Here is a 22,332-nt window from a genome sequence, read left to right as displayed (position 1 = left end):
TATACGTATACGTAGTATATTCTTGAACAAGAATACATGTTCTTTAGCCAAGTCGATCTAGCCATGCCCGACGGTATGAGCGTTGAGATGGAATGAGCCCAGAAAATTCTAGTGGTTCATTCGCAGCGCGAGATCTTTTCTTTTTCTTTTTTTCTTTTGTTTGAATACACCTCTTAAACATGTTCAAAATGACAGCGTGTTTCAGTGTTTATAGCTGGGTATCCTGAAAGCCAGTCAAAACATCTGAAGGCCGCTGAATTGGAAACTTTTTTATGATGTTAAAGCTTGTTGGGGATTTATATTAGTCCAATCAGTATCTGAAGGAAATCTTCACCAGCAGAAAGCGATCTTAAGCGATCTTAAAATGGCAAAAGCGATCTTAAAAGGACGACATCAAAATATCTGCGAACTGCAGATAACTTGTATAAACGTTTCAAGACACACATTTCACAGCTTAAATATACAAATCTTATAACTCGCAAAGTCAAAATCTAACCTGTGGAAAATTGTAACCATTTAGTTTCGTAAACTATTCAAAGGGCGGCACTTATGTTTCGTAGAAAAGCTCTGTCGCGCCGCATAAAACAAAAATAAAAAGAAACCCTGCAAAACAGGCGCCAATTCCTTTCGACATTTTTGTTGGATTACACCTGGCTTCATAAACAATTTTATAGAGTAAATGCAAGGGGAGGCCCATGTGTGTCCGAAGTTGTACGTGAGCTATCAGAGGCAGTGCAGATCTATTTTATATGCCTATTTAATGGGAAAACGCATATTTATTTGCTATTACTGATTTCAGGTTTTCAGACACGAATTTCTTATATACATTATAGAAATTTAAGTTGCCCAATGAGACCTTGTTTCAAGCTAGAGATTCTGATTCAGAACCACTTAGAAATGGAAAAATTTGGTTATTCGTGGTAATGTTGTGGTGTCCCTTTGGATCTGAAGCAGCTGAAAGACCATTGGAGGATATAGACCCCCGCTGAAATGGACACTTTTTCTCGAGGTTGAAGCCACTTATGGCCTTTTTTCAGTCCAACCAGGAACAGTGGGACACCTGCAAGGAAATCATAGCCAAAGGCGTTCACTAGGAAGAGAACCAGATAAAAATCCAATTGGATCCTTGTCCAGTGTTAGCACTTCGTTGAAGGCTGCTATCGAATCTAAAATTAAAAGCCAGTTTGAAACCCTGTTGCATAATAAAGAAACTCATCCCACAGGACTTCGACGCCAGGTTGAGGACTATAGAGGGGCAGATCATACCCAAGGATTTCGTGAAAGATCCGCTTCGGATTGAACATCCAACAGGTTGAAAGATCATCTACGTTTCAAAAAGATTGGCTCAAAGTTCTTTTATGCCGAACACGGTTTCAAATTAAATTGGGATGATGCAGCAAGTGCCTGTCGCGGAATGAGGCACAACTGGTGGATATTGAAGATGAACATGAGTCAACGGACCTATATGCTGCTCTCGTCCCTTACATTTCCTACTGGCTGGGCATCAGTGCTCGGGACAAGGAAGTCACGTTGGCTTCTGGAAAAGAAGTTCGCTTCTTGAAATGGAAGCCAGTGCAACCCAACAGCAAATTGAGTAATCAACTCTGCGTTTCCTTTTATTTTGGTGAAATGTGGGATGACAAGTGCAGCGATACTCTTTATTTGTAAGGCAGATGAGTATACATATTCTTGATCAGGATCACTAGCCAAGTCGATTTAGCCATGTCCGTCTGTCCGTATGAACGCTGAGAACTCCAAAATTATAAAAGTTTGAATACTTGGCTTGGCATGCAGATATAACATATACTAAATTGTAAAAACAAAGAAGTGAGAAAATTTTTATCTGTTGAAACTGAAATTATTTCATTCTTTCTTTTAGACCACTTTTTTGACATCTATATGTTAGAGTAATCCGATTTTTATAAAATTGAATTCGAAATTCTTAAAAATATAAAAAATTATATTCCCAATATTATAATGTCAAAAAGCCCAAAGCTTTAATTTTTTTCATATTATTTTCCCACCAATTTTCCGATCGTTCCTAAGACAGCTATATGATATAGTCGTCCGATTTTGATAAAATTCAATTTGAAATTCAGAACTGATTTAAAAATGTTAAAAGGTTATATGTTAAAAACACCAAAGGTATAATTTTTGCATATTTTCCTAAAATTTTCGATTGTTTCTATGGCAGCTACATGATGTAGTCGTCCGATTTTGATAAAATTTAATTCGAAATTCAGAACTAATACAAAAAATTAAATTTCCTTTAAAACAGAGATACTAGATTGCTTAGACAGACGGACATGGATAGATCGACACGTCTAGTGACTCTGATCAAGAATATATGTGCTTTATGGGGTCGGAAACGTCTCCGTTATTGCGTTGCAAACTTCAGACTGAAATCATTATACGCTCTGCAAGGGTATAAAAACCCAGCTAATCTAGCGGGAAAACAATTTAAGTTGCTGTTTTTGGAAACTTAAAAAAATTAAACTATGTGCCACTTATGTAGCAAGTATTAATCTTTAGCAAAAGAGAACGCTATAGTCGATAGTTTCGACTATCAGATACCTGTTATTAAACTAATTAGGTTGCGATGGAGATGGAGACTTGCAAGCAGCTCATGGACTCTTCCCAAGATGGCACTCTTTTATTTGCCTATAACTTTAGATTGGGTAGTCTGTATGTTCCTTGTTGAAAAATATATAAATTCGGAAGTTTCTCAAGAATGCCTAACAGGCCGTTCTAGTTTTAATAGCTTCCGAGATCTCAGCGTTCATACCTACGAGCCTGACTAGATCGACTCGGGTAGTGATAATCAGGAGATAAATCGGAAAATATCTAACACGAAAAAGGAAGCGTTTCCGAACCCTAAAAGTATGTTTATTCTGGATCACTAGCCGAGTCGATCTGACCACGTGCAGACGCGCATCTGTTTGTCCGACTCTTCGCCTGTCTGTCCGTCCGTATGAGCCCTGGCAACGCGGAAACTATAAAAGCCAAAAATTAGGGACTTGGTCCAACTCTTCTCAGCTTATTAACGGGTATTCGTCAGTTGATAGCATAGACTATAGCGTTCTCTCTTTATTTTCTCTAATATTGTAAAGGGCCCCTAAAGAACGTAATCGATTATTTTTTCAACCAATTTACTTCTCTTTGCGTAAATAACCTTAAACAAAGTTTTTCAAGCAAGCGGGTAACTCGAACTCCTTTATGCTGTATATTGTAAAAAAAGAAAAACAATTGCTTTCCCGCATTTCTTTGAATTTACCAGTAAAAACATCGATGATTTTTTATTCTGGAAACACCGATAGCATCTGATGGCTATCGATTCTAATAGGCGATACCTAGCATCGCCAATCACCGACTTAAAGCATTTTAAACGATAGGCCGTCTCTAGTTGACGTGTTGTTAAATTTTAATTGTGTTTTGTAAATGCATGAATTGTGCTTGAATTAAAGTAGTTATGTCTCAGTTTGGCGGACCCAACGACTTTTACGGCTCTGCGCCTTCGGCAGATGCCAGTTACAACTTCGACATGCCGGAATTTGGTCAGGAACTGTAAGTAGGTGCCGGGAGTCAAGATTCCACCTATAATTGTTGCTCGACTTGCTTGCAGGAACTTCCAAACCTTCGACAACACACAGGCCGCAGTGCCACCCAACTATGATGCAGCCTACGCACAGCCCGCGAACCAAGGGTTGGGCGGATTCTACGATCCCACGGCGTACACTGACACGAGTTACAACCAGAACAAGAGTGGAAACCCAGGCGCCGCCGGAGGAGCGGGCAACGAGTTCGACGATGAACCCCCGCTTTTGGAGGGTGAGATATGGTTTCAACCGGAGACTAATTAAGTTATAAGCCTAAGGGTACCTATAATACACGGTCTTGGCCATAGTCAATAGGAGTTCGTTAATTATTTGCGGTGTTCTCAAGACCTGCCATGAATCGCCAAAATCGAGTTCGCAAAAGTAAAATGCCTACACACCGTTTTTAAGCCCCTTATTCGTAGAGTAAAATAGTATACCTCTTTTTTCGGATGGTATGTGACACGTTGAACTAAGCGTTTCCTACCAGACATCTCTAGCCATGTCTAGGGATTCCTGCCCGGCGGTTCAACAGTGCCACGCCAAGAGGCAAAAAATTTGGTTAACTAAAATGTATTGCTTTCGTTAATACCAAACAATTTATACAAATTTTAATTATTTCCGCTTGTCGATACCTACTGGCAAGCCGAGAATTGTAATTATAAGTTTATAACTGACGGATTTAGCCAGCAGATAAAAGTATAAAATGTAAACTAGATAAGATTTTAAAAAATATATTTGTTTTAAAGTTGGTTATCCGAATCATAACAGAATAGAATAAAGCAGAAATCCTACTTAAAATCCGACTTTATATGATAATATGGTCATCCTTAAAAATAATATCAAATTTCGAGCGCATTATGTACTCAAAAGAACATTTTTTAACGCAAAGTTGTAATGAGCAAGCCTTTTTAGTGTTCTGCATAACTGCATAATTATTTCCCATCAAAACAAATCATTTTCAAACCCCTTCAATCATTTAGTATTATTCTGGGGCAAAATCAGGCACAAAACCTTAGTTTTCCGACTAAACTGCTTCTAAATGTATAATACGGCGTAATTTTAGGGAGGTTATTGTTTTTGATGTATATTTAAGAAAATTATCTACCTTTTGATTACAACTAGTTTAACAACTTTAAGTAATAAGAGTGTTCTATAGCTCCCAAGCAAAACTTAGCAAAACAAATTTACAGTTGAAGTTACAAATAAACCCTACACCTTGCGGATGCAAGTTGAATTAATATTCCTTCTAAATCATGACAGAGAAGTCAAAAATATTTTCAATGGATATGCATTTATACCTTGCAGAGGGTATTATGGTTTTAGTCAGAAATCACTAGACGAGTCGATCTAGCTATGTCCGTCTGTTTCTACGCAAACTAGTCTCTCAGTTTTAAAGTTATCGAGCTGTAACTTTCCCAAAAAGTTTCCTTTCTTTTGCAGGTAGTATAAAAGTCGGAATCGGATAACTATATCTTATAGCTTCCATAAGAATAATGCACAAAAAATTGTTTTTTAATTATATCTTTGGCGTTTTTAACATATAACGTCCTACGATTGAAAATAACAATTTTTAATTAGTTCTGACGACTTATCACATAGACGACTATATCATATAGTTGCCATAGAAAGAATTGAAAATATAGTTTGAAAATAAAATGAAAAAATTATATCTGCGGTGTTTTTTAACACATAACCTCCTAGGCTTGGAAATAACATTTTATATTTAGTTCTGAATTTCGAATTTAGTTTTATGAAAATCGGACGACCATATAATATAAATGCCATAGAAACGATCGGAAAATTTGTGTAAAAATATTATGCAATAAATAAATCTTCGGTGTTTTTTAAGATGATATCTTATACTATTGGAAATATCATTTTTAAAATTTTTAAGAATTGCGAATTTTTCAAAAAGAATTTAATAAAAATCGTACGTCTTCAAAATATAGCTGTCAAGGAAGCGATCAGAAACATAATGAAATAATTATCAAAAATAAAATTATTTTTAATAGCACTGCAGCTGGCCACAATCCTTAAAAATTGAACATGGTGTTGTTAACATTGATTATTTCTTATATCTGCAAAGTTATACAAACGACGGCTTGCCGAAGTTATCTTCCTTTTTTTTTTTATAAAGCCTTAATGAATTTGGGTTATTTAATTATTCTTCTAATTGCGCTCAAACAATTTAGGTGATTTATATTTTAGTTTATAAATATAATGCCATACTTTTAATTTTTGAAATAAATTAAATCCATAGTAAAATAAGTTTAACTTTATTGGCCGTGTATTTACCAACTGAAGTAAGTTTACGTTATTTATCTAGGCTGCAGTAAAACTATTAAAAAAGATAATTCTTTTTAGTAGGGAAAAGAAAGATCGGATTCAATGAAGGACCAACTCTTCCATAAAAGGGATATAATAGTATATTAACTGAGGAGCGGAATTAGTCAACATTTGCGTCTCAAGAAGTGTTTAAATAAGCCAAATCTATATCGTCAAAATGTCTCTAAGCTTAGACAAAGTTGGAAAAAAATCGAAAAAATAAATTCAACAAACTTTAGTACCATAGGCCATAAACGTAAAAATCGGTTCCCAATATAAGTTCGTTGTCAAAAACAGATTTAATTTTTTTGAAGCAGAAACCGTCAATAATATTGACAATATTAAGAGTTTTAGTATTTTAGTTAATAACCTTTAAAACTTACCGAAATGTTGTAGCTTAAATCTGAAATATAGCATTCAAAACTAATTTTTTGTTCTCTTTTTCGTTACAGAACTGGGTATCAATCCGAATCACATATTCCAAAAGGTATGTTAAAAAGTAGAACAATAAGAGATGCGTTTTATCTTTTAATGGTTTGCGTACTGCACCTTCGGAGCCGCCGGAGGCTGGAGAAGATGGCCCCCTTTTACCCCGCTGCACTTGGACGCATTTCAGCTGGAGATCTTGAGAGGAGCCCGGCAAATTGCATATTTTATGCGAGCGATTCCCGCCGGATGCCACCGACACACACCACAAAGGAGCCTCCAGTTTTGAGTTGCCCACTTTGTTTGCCCGGACAATTACTCCACCCCCCGCATAATTCCAGCTTTGCCCTTACGCATTTCCCCGGCCCTGTGCCTTTTCTAATTTGTGCAACGCAGCGGGCGGCTTTTCTTTTGGGCTGCTACTTTAGGCCGCGCTTTTCCACTGCGGCCAACTCCGTTTTAATTGAAATTTAAATGTTTTTGCATTTTGCTTTCGTATTTATTGCTGGCTTCTCCTGCCGCGATAATTCCATTGTTTTTGTTTTTTCCTGTAAATTTTGCAATTTTTTATTTTGTGCTTTGTTGTCGCTGCACTTGCCGGTTTGTGTCGTTAATGAAGACATATTTTTTCATTGCACTCGCCGCGGGCCTGGTCGTAGTTGTTTTTAAATAAATAAAGCAACTTTTGTGTTTTTAATTAAAGTTTTTCTCGCTCATTTTTTTCCTCTCCCCATTCGGTCCAGTTCGCTGTGTAACTTTCTGCATTTTTGTCCATTTTGTAAAAAATTTGCGTGCGCCTGATTCTCATTTCTTTCGCTCCGGCACGGAATTTATTACGCTTGTGTTAATTGAAAAATGAAAATGTTAATGTTAATGAGTCCGGGTGCCATCATAAAACTGAAATGAAGTGAAATGAAATGCTAATTAAATTGTTCAGCAGCTAGCTGGGGGAATTATGGTTAGATTTGTGTTTGACTCTGGGGCTGTTTGATAATGTAATAGGTCGATGGCAAATGGCAGAGTCAAGGTATTTTTAAGGCTTTTGTGTGATGACGGAGTGCATAAATATGCATAAAAATGTTTATGAAAGTAAATGGGCCTGCACAAGTCCTCTAGATTTTGTTTTCCCCTTTGGTATCCGTGCCTCCTGCATTTCTACGAAAAAAGTGTTATAGCTAGTTTAAAATGGTTTTACTATTGAAACACTTGATAATTATCAAAAAATATATTTAATGTATGTAATGTATGTGGCCTTTTCGAACCCCTGACCGATATCAATGAATTTTTCAATTTAAATCAATTTCCGGTAGTCCACGAGTTACACAAAAACGATTTCATTCGGCGCATGTTGTGTGTGGTGGCATGTTTCCACTTCAAATTCTTTTCAATCTCAATTAATGTTGGGAAACCCACAGAGAGACACTCGGAATTTCATCGACAAATTTTGGTGGTCCTTGCTGGCTATAATATCAAATTTCATGGCCCTTGTCCTGTCCCACATTCGCATGCGTCAAATGCGTTGACAGCTCTTGGCCCAGTTCCCAAGCCCGGCTCACTTGCTGGCTGGCTGGTCAGCAATATCATTTATCATCAATTTCCATTTTTCAAATTTCTCTGCCACTGCACAAAGCTCACAACACAGAAACAAAGGGAAAACCCAAAACGCATAGAGAACAAATGTTTGGAAAACGGGAGTTGGCTCCGTTTTATGACCGCTGTGCGAACAAACGAATTGTGTTGTGTAGTGTCCCGGTACCAAAGCTCCGCAGGCTCCATGAGTGATGATGGTTGTTGCCAAACGGACCACTGCCACGAAACCCCCTCCCTGGGTAATCCTTCACTTGCCCTAATTTTAATCGAATTACTCTCCCTCGTTCCAGACGCTCGCCGTGCTGAATCCGTTGCGGGGCACCGACCAACAAATCCTACAGGACACGGACATGGCGGGTCCACTGGTCTTTTGCCTCACACTTGGCGGCTTCCTGCTACTGGTATGTCCCACCGATTAGCGCCAAATCACCTCTTTTTACGGTCGGATTAAATTTTAATTAATATTAAAATAATAAGTTCGGGAAACGTTTTGCTTTAGCATCTATATATGAATGAATGCCTTTTAAACGCAGCACTAAGCTGATTACGATGGCATAAATTCTTTTAAAACTCTCTAATATTAAGAACTATTAAATTAAGTTTACTCTTCCCCTGGGTGTTTTGCCAAAATTAATTTATGGGAGGGCCGCAAAAATCACTTGGGACTTAACATAACTAAAGTATTATTTTATGTATCTAAGGGGATGCAAAACTATAAGTCAATCCTTAATTACTGCCTATTGTAGACGCCTAAGACTCGATTGAGTAATAATTTCCTCGTTTCAAATACATAGTGAGTATGCCTAACCACAATGTCTTCGTCTCTCTTTACAGAGCGGCAAGGTGACTTTCTCGTACATCTACGGAATCGGCGTGATGGGCTGCATCTTCTTCTACTGCCTGCTGTCCCTAATGGTCAGCCGGTCGCAGGTGACCTTCGGGGCGGTGGCCTCCGTGCTTGGCTATTGTCTGCTGCCCATGGTGGTGCTGTCGGGCATCAACATTTTAATCACCATTCAGTAAGTAATTGTTGACACAAGTCGCTGGCTTTTCATCCGCCCGCCATTCATACCACTCCTCAGTGCCCGCACGCCCCTTCATTCCATCCGCCGTTGTGCTTTATGTTTATGCTTTTAATTGAAAAGTTGCCAATGCATCGGCGTCTACTCATTGTTTGTGGCCTGTAATTACAAACTTTTGCCTAAGCTCGTCCAGCTGCGACTGCAGCACGTTTTCGATCCAGTCCCTGCCGTTCAAATTTGTCCATTGATGCTTCGACTCCGGCTGCCTCTCGTCTATTCAAGTTGATCACTTCTGGGTGTTATTATTATGGTTATTGCGGGTGCCGTTTTCCGATTGTTTGATTTGAGCCTGCAGGCTGTGGGGCACCGTCATGTATCTGTACGTAAACGCCTGTGTGGATGTTGCAGTCACGACTTGATATGCTTGTAGAAAAGGGATGTTGCAACTAGAAAACAGGTACCCCTTATTTCCGTATGCATGTTTGATCTAACAAATTTAAATACATTCGGGCCAATGGCAGCTAACAACGTTTCAATAAAGCTTGAACCCTTCATTTAGAGAAGCTAACTAGGATTCCTCCCAACTCCTCCAGGGCCAGCGTTTAATTTTTCTTTATCTGACCATCCGTTGGGCCTGACTTCCCTTGCCTCCTTTCGCACAATTTAGGTTTTTAATTTTGTTGCAGTTTTGGGCTAGCGATGCATACACACGGAGGCGAGTAAAAAAGAGTAGCCAACTTAATTTGCGCTTTTAGTGCACTCCAGGGCCACAACTGCCAAACTACAGACTACGGACCGAGGACTCCAAACTACGGACAACGGACGAGGACCGAGGACCTCGGACTCCATTGAAGCCAAGGCAAGACGGGCAAAAAACGGAGGAAATAACGCCAACTATGCGCCGTTTAATTTTCGCGCTGAGAACGGTTGGGGTGGGTGGTTTGTGGAGAGGGTGGTGGAAGTGCTCCTGCCCGGCGCTGCTGTGTCCATCTGTCTAACGTTCCATGTCCTGTTTTGCCACCCGTTGAGTTTCGTTCACGTAGTTTCCTTTTCAAATATGTGTCCAGCACTTGCTGGCCGGCTTCGCGCCCCTTCCCTGGCCTCCGCATTTCCCCGGCCATTTCCTCCGCCTTTTTGTTCTTGCTGGCTCCACTCACTTGCCACGCTTTTTATGGTGGCCATGCGAGGAGCAACACGCAAATGCTGCGTGAGTTTTTAGCGCTTCCTCTGGTGGACCCACCGCCTGCCTTTTGGCACGTCATAATTTCGAGCGGAGCGGGGACTCTAAGTGGTGCGGTGGGTGGCGGTGGGCGAAATGAGCGAGTGTGTAAAAAAACTGTGCTCCGGCTTACTCGACACCAAGCGCGTTTTGTTTGCCCCACCCATCCACCTCCCCCAGCACCCCAAAAGCCCTGGCGGAAGCCCCCTTTCACCAAACTGTCCAACTGCCCAGTGCAATTGCCATTTTGGTTGCCTGTTTGCCTGCATTTTTTATTTGTTGGCTTTAAGCGCTTGCACTTTGTGGGTGGGCTCGCGTGTGTGCCGGCTTTGATGTTCATATAGTCCCTGCGAATGCCAGCCAAGTTTACAGTAAATATTTTTGCGATTCCCCGCCGTCCTTTTTTAGACAGACTTTTTAATTGAGTTTGTTTGGTGATGCAAAAGTGCGCAGAAATTACACAGACAGTCGAGTTATCCGGTCCTACATAGTATTGTTTTGATTGGTTTTTAGGCTAGTGCCGGACCATTTAGCTGCCCAGTCCGGGGCAAAATATCACTTGACACCAGCAACGGACGCAGTCACCAACAACCGAGAAAGTTCTGCGGAAGATTGCAGGATAGTGGGACAAAAAACTGGTTGAGGCTAAATGGGCGGTGGGGTGCCAGCCGAGCCGCCGAGCCGCCGAGACCACAGAAAGGCAATCCATTAAACGCGTGCGTGTAGCTGAAAATTGGAACTTCGGGATACGGGGATTTATGTTTTGGTTTCGTAAATAGATTTCAGCGCCGGATTTACTTGGTTTAAGCTCGCGACTTTAAGCTATACAGACAAAAGTTTGGATGGGGAGATCTGATTCTTTCATTTAGACTATGTTTAGTATCCGAAGTCCGAACTTCTTTATCTGCTAACCCAAGTAATACCTTTGTTTGTCTTCTCAACGGCTGAACGTACAAATCTTCGAGATTTAAGTCAAGATTACGTGAAATGTTGGGTCATTCAGTTTGTTTTACCGAGAGGTGATTAAATAAGAATATACAATATTGAAATTTTAACTGAGGGTATATTAAATGTACATTTTAAAAAGGTTTCACGTGAAACTACGTCTTTTGTAAATTTAATTACTTCGATAAAACCTTAGCTAGCTTGCCTTTAATCTTGACGAGAGGTAGCAATCCGAATATCCCTTTGAAATCCATTTTTAATTTTCCACTGGGCTTTCTCTGTAAGAGCGTGTGTGGGCTATGTGTGCGCTTTGTAGGTGGACTGTGTTTGCACATCCTTTTGCCGGCACATCGCCTGCTGTCTTTGTTTGCCCTGCCCATTCATTCGCACACACGCCCGGCCATGCCCACCCACATCCTCATGCTTTTTATGAAGACTCGGTAAATCGAATACTCTTTCCCAAGTCGATGCACCGGGAAAGATGCTTCGAGCCTATCCTGGTTCCTAAAGCCTTTTCAGGGGCATTGTGGAAGCAGCTGGTTGTAGTCTCGCCGTAATTTGGCTCTGCGTTTGTTATTATAATGCCCTTTTTGATTAGTTTTAATCCTCTTACTCTCACTCTAAAAACCCTTTTTCTGTATAGCACTAGCTTACAGACGAAATGCTACAAGAAGGATGATGGTAGTTCCTCGTATTCTTTATTATATCTTGAGTTGCACTTAACCAGTTTATTATGTTTTACGATAACAATATTAATACCCAGTTACTCCACAAGTACCGGGTACAAACAACAACAGTATATAATTTAAACATCTTTTGGAGTTAAGACTGATTGTATAAGTGAAATCGAGAACATTGCACATGGAACTTTGCAGCTCAGATCGCCTTGTTTTTTCTCAGTCTAGGCGGCTGCTGCTTCATGCATATGCATTGCTTATTGATTTCGCCGTCTATATATATCTGACTGAGTTGGTATCTCGTTTCACTCTTGCAGGGGCACACTCGGCCTAATTGTGAGCGGCATCTCCATATTCTGGTGCGCCATATCGGCCTCGAAACTGTTCGCCACCGCCTTCTCCATGGACCATCAACAGCTGCTGATTGCCTATCCGTGTGCGGTGCTCTATGGAGGATTTGCGTTGATTACCATTTACTAGGGCCACGGGCCCGCCTGCTGGTCCACCACCACCCTGCCGCCCGCTACCCCGTTGTTGTGTTTGCCCGGTTTTAATTGTCCTGCAAACACACACTCTTGCAGCACAACATATGCCGGGAGGAGAGGCGACGAGCGGAGCCGACCCGCCCCACACATGGATATGTACATTTTTAAGAAAATAATCGCCGATTGTGAATTTGTTTCCCATAGTCTGCTTTTCGTTGGCCAAGCTCCCCTTACTCAGTACTTTTGTTGTCAGCCGACGTAATAAATTTGATTGGGAATAAAAAATGGTTAACAAATTGAAATTGGTTTTTTGCCATTCAGAGTTGTGGCGGTGTAAGCAGCAGCCTGAAATTTCGCGCTCTCGTTTCCGTTTCCGTCGCAATGCTCACTTTTTGGGACATGCAAAATTAACGCGACTCCGGCCATATGCCCCCTTTTTTGTTTTAAAACTTCGGTATTTCGATGTGGGTATTTACCGGGTATTATGTCACGAATGGTCAGGTGAGAATTCGCCTGGAAATGAAATCGATTGCAAGGGCTTTAGAAAACATACTGAAATTGAATGAGATAAGTAAACACATGCGGTACAACTTTTTCAAGTTAAACATGTGAATGGTTGAGTGTAATCGAATCCAAATCAAAATAATCTGGAAAAAACTGGCCGAAAAAATGGTGGAACAGCAGTAATCTACTTATTTTTCAACGCCTTACAGAATTTGGAAGAAATTATTAATCCTTAGTACTATTGCCAGTAAAGATCACAAGGTTACAGGGCAACACATGCTTTTTTATTTGCCAGTCTGCTACGATTCAAACCATAAATCCTTGCTGCCCAATAAAAACAATCTACACATTCAAGTGAAAAGGCTTTGTATCTGCTTTTCAGTGGCAAACAAAGATTCGAGTGAAACTTGCAGCCCATTTGATTTACTTGCCTGGGCCTCGAAAGGCAATCGAATTTTCCACCTTCGATTGCCAGAATTATGACTTGCACACTAGTTCGATTGTCTGCCGCTCGGTTGCTGCACTTTGTTGCACTTATGGGCATAAAGAGTTTCACGGTTTTCGGGTTTTTGAGTTTATTCAATTGAAAACTTGGCCTAATTGCCATTCAACTGCAGCAGAAGCAGGCCAGCAGTGCGGATTTGATTTGCGTGTGGCTTTCGATTCGCCACGGCAATGGTCGCAGAATTAAAAAGTCCTTGCCGCAAGCAGCGTGTTAATTGAATTTGATAATGGCTAACACCCGCAAAGGGGGTTGGGAAAAGGGTTCTTGTTGTCCTGCGCTGCTTACCATATGCAAATAATTCAACGCTGTCCTCGCATTTTCATATTACATAATTAGCGTTTTCTCTCAGCGCTCCTTTGTGTTTTTTCCGAATTTCCGGGCTGTCCTTTCTCCGTTTGTCTGGCTGAATAAATTGCAAATGCGTAGCATACTTCTGTGAGCGGGCTCGGCGCTTTGCGCTTTTTGATTTCCGCCCTCCCTTCTGTCCGGCTCTTATGCAAATTGTTGTAATTACTACAATTCGGTCGAGCATTTTTATGGCCAAAGCGGAAAGGCAGCAGAAACACAAAAAATATATGTATATATATACATAGCGAAATGTATGCGGAAATATTTGTGCGCTAATTGCGGGGCCCGAAAGGAGAAAGGGGAGCAAGGGCCCGGCCAGGATCTGTGTGCTTAAGCATTTTGCGCTCATCAAAGGCGTCGCTTGCCATTAGCGCCATTAATAAACACTCGTTAGCTGCCAGGCAGGAGCGGAGCGAGGAGCCGGATCAGGACCAAACGAGAAGCAGAACCTCTCGAATGTGTTGCTGATAATTAGAATTAGCTCACAATTAGCAGGGCCCGGCGAGGACGGTGGTGGATGGCTGCCGATGCCAGGTTGCACGGCCATAAGCTTATTAGTTGCCGCTCATTTTTATTATTTCTTCTTCGCGATAATAAGCAGCTTGGTCTTGAAAACCCCTTGGCAACAAAGCGAACGCTCGCCAGGAACACTGAGCAAAATTGCAGTCCCGAAAAGGTCAACTAGATTAGCATACATTCTCACAAGTCTAATATCACAAATATCATATGTGTGTACTACGATCAAAGTTGATGCATGTTGTACAAATCTCTTCACATCACAAAATGCTGTAATTATCTACTAAAGAACCATATACATGTGTGTATAGTGTGCATATGAACCTAGATCTATTTTAATAATTGCATTTTTCCGTGAGATTCCAGTATTTTCGCTGACTTCCGGTTTAAGTGCCCGCAAAGATCTATCATTTTGCTGAGTGTCTCGCCACCGCACCGCTTCCCACCGCGCGGCAAGCGTTGAGCCAACACAATGGCAAAACACCTGCGGACAAAAGCTGCTTACGGAAACGCATAGCCGGGAAAACCAGGAGGCAGGGGGTGGTGGAGAGGCGGGGCCCGACAAGAGTTATTACATTTTAGCTTTCCTCAGCTCGCTCGTCTTGCGTTTGTGCATTCATGTGCTGCAACTTTAGCTGCATTTTAATAAATATGCAATCTAAAAACGCTTTCCACACAAACAAAGCCGCCAGAACCACAGGGGCTGAGGAGGGCGCAAGAAAAGCGTGGTTTTCCCCAGTTTTCAAGGGCTGCCAATGCCAAGAGTGGAGGCGCTAATTGCGCTCTCCCAGAGACGCAAGACGCTCAAGAGCGGCCAATAGAAAGCGAGACGACAGCCACACTATGTGGGATCCGTTCGGGCCAGGTCCTAATGGCATGAAAAGCGGGTCGGAAGGGGGAGGCGCCTGCTTTGGTTACACTTGCCACATTTTTAATTAGCGCTCTTAAAAGCTCATTGAACGGTCAAAAGGAGGAGATAAACGAAAAGTGCTGTCAGTTGTAGATGTGTGTGAGTGCGGTGGCATTATCACCGCATCAACGTACGCGTGTGTAAAATGGCCGCACACACGCAAAAAGTTGAAAGGTCAAAGGGTAAAAGTAGAGATGCTCTTACTGCATAAAAATTCCCTCGACCTAGAACCAAACAGCCCGTATTTAGTTTTTATATCATGTTAAATGAGGAGGTTGTACTTAAAATCAAGAGGAAAGTATTCTTAAAGGCAAGCACGCATCATACTGAAATCTAGAAGAAATCGGGTTGAAAACGAGCAAAGATTTCCATACGTCAAATAGAGATATTTTGATTAAACGAAGAACGATTTACTCGGGACCGCTTGTTTGAATTCGAGAATTATTCTTCTTAAAACCTAGGAGACTTACTGAACTTGAGACAACTTTTTCAAAGAAGAATAATGACGAAAACGGGATCCTAAAGCTTTCCCTATATAACAGTAATATCGTAATATTGGTAAAAATAAATAATAGATAAACTTTTATTTTTTCATTATGCACTTTCTAATTGATAATGAAATATTATTTAAACGGCTCATTCTGCTTTGGTTAAAAAAATATTTTTTGCCAACTTAAATCTTAAACTTAAAATACCAACAAAATATTATATTATGGTATGACTTGCATCCAAAAATATGTGAATAATACATCGGCCGAAGATATTAGTATGCCTCCAAAATGCAACTAATCTTGTGAAATGCTTACAGGCGAAGAAAATGTGTTCCCCACAGGTGCTCTCGGAAAATGGCAACACCCAACTGGGCGCCAACAAGTGGAAGATTCAAATAGACCGCTACTCCGGCCCAAGCTAAGCACGTACGGCGGGCGGGGTCATGTTGCTGTGGGCCATAATGGCAGGTGGGTTCTTCCTGAATTGCGGCACTGAAATGCAGAGAGAATTAGCCGGAGATGAGCGGTTGGCTGAAGGACGCGGCGCAGAGGAGGCACGTGTAAAAAGGTGGCCAGCTGCTGCCTGGCTGCCAGCTCGCATCCCATCCCCGTGGGCTGGGGAAAAGCCAACCCAAATTGCTGGTAAGCCTCATCCTCGAACTCTGCAAGCCCTCGCCTCCACCTCCAGTGGCTGCCACACACACATCGTTGGCTTGCAGCTTAAAAGCGCACTGCAACATTTATGGTTAAGCTCCCAAAATGGCCGTCAGTGCAGCCGGGAGCGGATGAGTGGGCTTCCAACTTGCCGCGTTGATTGCTGCGGCCACACTTCCGGTGCGCCGGTCCCAGACAGAGATTGAGCATGTTGGGAGGATGATGGATGGCCGAAGGAGCAGGTAAATATTCCAGGACACTCGACCAGTGCAGGACCAATTATCTGGAGAGCGTTGGCGATCCGTGGGAGGAGGGGTTGGGGAACACTACATTACCACATATACATGCGTTTTACATGCTTATTTAAAACACTAAGCTGGCTAGTCTGTTTGGGAGAGGGCTCCGTGAATTGTATCTTTGTTACCATTCAACTTAAGGTCTCCATTTAGGGGGAGATATTAGAAGCTCGGGGTTAAGTTGCATGTTTGTGGCTCCCCAGTTTTGACATGATTCTACTCTAGTTTTTCTTCGGATATTTCGCGAATGCAGTGGGGCATGCAAACCCCAACAACTTCAAAACTATGTATGTTAGGTAATTGCCGCTTGTGGGCGTTATAGTGGGCTTGGCAGATTAGGTATTATGAGACAAATACATTTCAGTCAAAATCTATTTCTAGCACAAGCACTTTGGTTACATTTTTTCGCGGGTTGTGGGCTGAAACAAACTTAAGCTGCGCGGGAAACCCAGGAATTCGCATGCCAAGTTCGACTCCTGTAGCTCCCATGGTTCTCAGTTCATCCGGACTGACAGACGGACATGGCCAGATCGACTCGGCTAGTGATCCTGGTCAAGAATATATATACTTTATGGGGTCGGAAACGCTTCCTTCTACCTGTTACATACTTCCCGACAAATATAGTACGCCCCTTTACCTACGAGTAACGGGTGTAAAATGTGTGCAAGGTATTCAGGATTGATTCACACAATCTCTTGTTCCGAAGCTTCTTCAGAGTAAGAGGAATAGCTTATTTTTAGATTGTTTAGATTACAAGACTCCGCGTTAAATAAAAAAATGTATAATCGCGACTTTTTTAGATAAGGAGGATTACTGTCTTTATGTTTAGATTGTGTTGGTCAAAATAAGTAGAATGGTTGGTTTGATATTTATTTTCAGTAGCGGCTACTTCTTGAGATAAGATAATTTATCCCATTCAAGATATTTAAAGATATTTCGTGAAGTTTCAGGTGCGTGACGCTAATGCTGAATATTTTAGATTTCCTTCTTTTTTTACGATTTTTTAATTTTTACATACATATATAGCAACTTTATTTTTTTACCTTGCCTAGCAAAAACTGGTTTCTGAAAACCAAAGGCTGGGTATTACCCAGTTGGTAATGCTACCCCTGTCTTAATATCCACAAACGGCAATACTCAGGTTCCACATTTCCCCTCCTTGTATGACATACCAATTCAAAAAAAATTGGTTGACAGCACTGTTTGTCGAATGCGTTTTTTTTTTTTCAAAATATAACTTTTTTGGTCAGAACTATCATAACATATTTAATTTTTTAAAAACAAGCAAATAATGTAGTATAGTTTCTTAGAAAATGACTTCTAAAGTGACCATATTATGCCACGCAGATTATATCCGTTGAAATCGAATACAAGGAAATAATATTCAACACGGTTGTTTGTCGTTTTTTTTATTTGATTTTTAATACTTTTTTTTCAAAATAATACACTTTCAGTGAGTACTGTTATAACATATTTAATGTTATAAAAATAAGAAAATGCTCTAGTATATTTTCTGAGAAAATGTATTCTAAGGTGGCCATATTTTAACATCCCGTTATGGCCGCTTTACCGATCATAACTTATTCCTAAAAAATTTATAATTTTTTTGCTCACGAGTCAGCATGGGCACCACAGCTTTTGTCTAATGATTGCCTGTGAGCCGCATGGCGTGCGTGCTTACAAAAAAACAACACGCTAATATTGATTTATCCAACAGGCATACGTTAGCGGTTTTACCTTAGGTTTAGGGGTTTTTATAGTTAAAGTAAATTAAACAATTAAGCAAATACCAGTGTAAAAGGGTTGTGTTAAAACCTTGATCAGTTTTGGTTTCCACACAAGTTTGACGTTCTTTTGCTCAATAGTTTACCGATTGTTTTTCGGTGCAACCATAATTGTTTCTTTTTTAGGGCGGTTCAGAAGTTTTGCATACGAAAATGTAATGTAAAGTAATATTTAAACAATAACATGGATGTTTAAAAATGTGCTCTGAAGGAATCGCTTTGTTCAGCACGAAGGGACTGTGGGAAGGGGTTATTAGGGAACAGCCGCTGATCGTTTTGCTGTGGGAAAGGGCTATAAGCCAGCGACACTTAGGTGACGGATTTTTTTTTTTTTTTGAAAATACCACATTAATGTGTCGGTCACACTTTGGGCGTGTTTATAAACCATTTTAATTAAAATAAACAATATTCGTCGAAAATAATCATGGGGGCGTACAACTACAGTACGAAAGTGGCCCTCTGCGTGTCCGTGTTTTCCGTTCTCCTATTCGTTATCGCGTTTTCCACTCCTTATTGGCTAGTTACGGACGGCCGTTTGGACGATCCGCGATTTACCAACCTGGGCCTGTGGGAAGTTTGCTTCAACAACTTCCAGGACATACACAGATTCTATGACAACCGATTCAAAGGGTGCATGTGGGTTTTCGAAGAGGAGTACTACATCATACACGACTTCCTTCTGCCCGGCTTCTACATAGCCGTGCAAATATTCGCCACGCTGTGCTTTGTTATGTGCCTCATCACCGTGCCACTCACCATAGCGTTCCTACGCACATCTCGCGATGACGACCGATACATGGCGCTGCTGCTGGTGATTGGATCTTGCCAGGTGGTGGGCTCGGTCTTCGGTTTCATAGCCGTGGTCGTGTTCGGGGCTAAAGGAGACTCCCGCGACTGGATGCCTGGATGGCAGAACAACGACATGGGCTGGTCATTTGCCTTGGGCGTGGTCGGAGCTGTGCTGCTACTGCCGGCTGGAGTGCTCTACATGGTGGAGGCCCGGCGGGAGAGGTACAAGCGCCTGAACGAAATCTGCAACCGGGAGGTCAGCGAGTACGGAGACGACTTTTACCAGCAACAGGCACAAGTCGCAGCTATTCCCTCGCAATCTTATTTCGCACCGGAACCAAGTCGCCCCCGACGACCTCAGCCAGGTGCTTCTTCGACCATGCCCATACAGGGAGGAATTCAAACAGACATATAGCGCTAAAACGCTTAATATGCTTTCAAATACTTCTTGTTTCCGTCCATTTACAAAATAATTTACTGAACATATTACAATTTTTATGTATTTACATAAGTAAGTAGTGCCTATTGAGCCTGTGTACTTAACGTATTCGTTATTAATGTTCTTCAATATTTAGTTCCCGGACTACGATGCACCTTTTACACATACCGAGTCCAGCGAAAAAAGAGCTCTACACAAACGCCTAGTACTCTCAGAACCTAGAGATAAAGCTTACTTCAGCAAGTCGAATATACACCCTTGCATCTAAAACCACATGTAATTAAAAGGCAACTTTTTGCTGAAATGAGAGCGAACGATTAAAAATATTTAAGATTTTTATCGACACCGTGAATATCTTTCTTGCTGCGTGCTGAAATTTAACTTTTTGGGAAATCCATTTTTGAAACTCTTTCAGAGTGTATTGCAAGTATTGGACCTTTTTCAAGCAGATTATGTTTGAAAAACGCTGCGGTTGAATATATCTGGCTACCATAGGATCGAAAGGCTGAAATAGGTGCAATTTAATAGTCTTCACAATAAGAGATCCTTATACATATGGGTTTGCTTTAAAACGTAGAGTTCCAGGTAAAAAGCTTTTCTGTTGGCCCCAACCAATCAGTTTCCCTCGCAAAAGATGGAGTACGCCAATTAAAATCAAGTTGTATTTAAATTATCAGCTTACCCAGCTCCATGGTGGAGCAGCAGCCCAATGATGTTTATTGTTTTTCACTTTTTATGCACTTCACTGAACTTAGACTTGGAGCTACCTGCGTGAGATGCTGTGTGTGGGCCCAGGATGTCGGCAGGAGCAGTCGATTTCAACTGAACTGTAGATAATCCCCTGACAACAGCAGTTAACAGGCAACGATTACTTGGCAACAAGTCAATTACGACTCAACTGGAGTCGAATTCGAACCGATCCGAGAATGGTTCTGAGGACCCCTCCCAGCCATGCAGCAGCCTGGTTACAGCGATATCCGACTTGGGCTTGGGAGCCCGATAAATTCCTTGACCGGGCAGTCCAGCTCCTGCCTCAGTTCCTCGAAAGCTCTGGAATCCCCTTTAATGCGCTAACTAATTGACCGGGCCATAAGGCCAGCCTGGGGGCGGGGACCGGGGACGGGGCCCTGCGTCGAGCTGTTGGCAGCGTTATCGCCAAGTGGCAATCGCTTGTAATCTGCCGGTGGCTGGCCACCAAAAACTGAGGCAGCTAAAAGGGGGACGCAACTATCGTAAGGGTATAGGGTGGGCATCTTAGCTCCACCACGTGTTTCATGTTTTTACAAGAGGTTGTTTCCCTGTACTTTAGTTTCCTAGCTCAAGATTTAATTCTGTTTCTTAGTTTATGGTACATTTAGCAAACAGATAAAAAGTTTAAGTTCTAATTTCCAAGAATGTAAAAATAAGCCACAATGTTTGAATTACCAATGAACAAATCATTTTACTTCATTACATAAAAACCAAAGTATTTTCCATCAGAGTGTAGTAAAACATTCGATAAATTCCCGATTGAAAATCCAACTTAGCTCAAATTACTTTTGGCGAAATTTTTACAACACTTTTATTGCCTGTCGAATGAAAGGGGAAAGTGGGCGGAGGTCAAGATTTGGGTGGCTTTGCGATTCAGTTATGCGGCTTCCAAATTCAATTAAAAGCCAACATAACGTTTCCCTTGTCGTCTTCAGCTCTGTGCTCCTTTCAGGCTCCTCTTCCCAGGCTCCGGAGAGCTGGACGCGGCAAGATAAGCCAGGAATAATTGAAACAAAAGTGGAAATGGTGAGTCGAGTGAGTGGGCTGCCATAGCAAGGGTTGCGATGGAGTTTTATCAGTAGCAAGTCCCTTGCCAACAAATTAGGGAACTTCTCCGGGTGCTATTGGCCGTGGTTCGGCTGAAGCAGTAACTTATACTTGGAAATAAAGCAAAATATCGTTTTTATTCGTCCGAGAACATTAAGTCCCAGCACACGTTTGAGTTGTTGTATTAGCTGCAGCGTTCAGATAAGCTAGTCCACTGTTAAGGTGCCATTATGTCGACCTGTAGAAGGTTCAAAATTCATGGACTTCGTAAAGGGCTGGTAGGCCGAGCCAATGTCACTCTTATGGGTGCACGGATACGATAGTGATTAATATCAATTACTTTTCCCAATTGCTTCTGATACTTAAAGTTCTGCGGCGCTTACAATGGATTAATATGTTCGTTGCCTTGAATGTTTATTTAAAACCCTCGCTATGATCGAGAGCTCAACTATCAGATACCCGTTACTCGGCTAACCAACTTCAAAGTGAATGTATCTTCGAGTTGTTAGGCTGTGAAAATGAGGATATTTTTCAAAATACAGGTTGGTATTGAAAAGTGTATTAGGAATCCGAATCTGCACCTACAACTCTCTAGATAAATATGGCTTTACAGGGCTAGATCGCCGCGGCTAGTCTTTCTGATCAAGAATATTTACCCCTATGGAAATGGACAAAATTAAATTAAAATGTGTAAGGAAACGGTTGCAAAAGTGATTATTTTGATCTTCCGTTGCAATTTTTATTTCTCCGAACTTCTCTCTCCCTTTGTCGGAGTTATCTAATATTGTTTTTTGCATCACGTGCTGAAGATTTGTCTGGCAAATGCTCGGCTGGAAATCATTCAGGCGGTAACAAACAAACAGACAGAAAAACAATGCGGCAAATGCCGAGCAAAGGCTGATTTTATGGGAGAAAAGGGGGCGTGGAAGGGATTGGGATGGCAGAGGAGTTGAGCTCACTCGCTTGGCTGCATTTGCATATTTTGTTGCGAATTGCTCGACTGCCTGCTAATAG

At 41.4% G+C, this 22,332-nt stretch overlaps 2 protein-coding genes across 2 annotated transcripts; both read left to right on the top strand.

The window, feature by feature from the left end:
- The first annotated feature begins 3,370 nt into the window (after window positions 1-3,370).
- On the top strand, window positions 3,371-12,587 carry LOC108036799 (protein YIPF5 homolog). The gene is made up of 6 exons (XM_017113146.3): window positions 3,371-3,564; window positions 3,623-3,828; window positions 6,374-6,408; window positions 8,228-8,338; window positions 8,772-8,956; window positions 12,118-12,587. Exons 1-6 carry the CDS (start codon window positions 3,470-3,472, stop codon window positions 12,278-12,280), a joined length of 795 nt encoding a protein of 264 aa, XP_016968635.1. The 5' UTR covers window positions 3,371-3,469; the 3' UTR covers window positions 12,281-12,587.
- A 6,054-nt stretch (window positions 12,588-18,641) lies between these two features.
- LOC108036813 (uncharacterized) lies at window positions 18,642-19,873 on the top strand. The gene is made up of 2 exons (XM_017113163.2): window positions 18,642-19,593; window positions 19,658-19,873. The coding sequence occupies exon 1, from the start codon at window positions 18,718-18,720 to the stop codon at window positions 19,495-19,497; it is 780 nt and encodes a 259-aa protein (XP_016968652.1). The 5' UTR covers window positions 18,642-18,717; the 3' UTR covers window positions 19,498-19,593; window positions 19,658-19,873.
- Window positions 19,874-22,332: the final 2,459 nt, after the last annotated feature.

The sequence above is a fragment of the Drosophila biarmipes genome, chromosome 2L, assembly GCF_025231255.1.
Source record: "Drosophila biarmipes strain raj3 chromosome 2L, RU_DBia_V1.1, whole genome shotgun sequence".
NCBI lineage: Eukaryota > Metazoa > Arthropoda > Insecta > Diptera > Drosophilidae > Drosophila > Drosophila biarmipes.
This window is presented reverse-complemented; position numbering and strand designations above follow the sequence as displayed.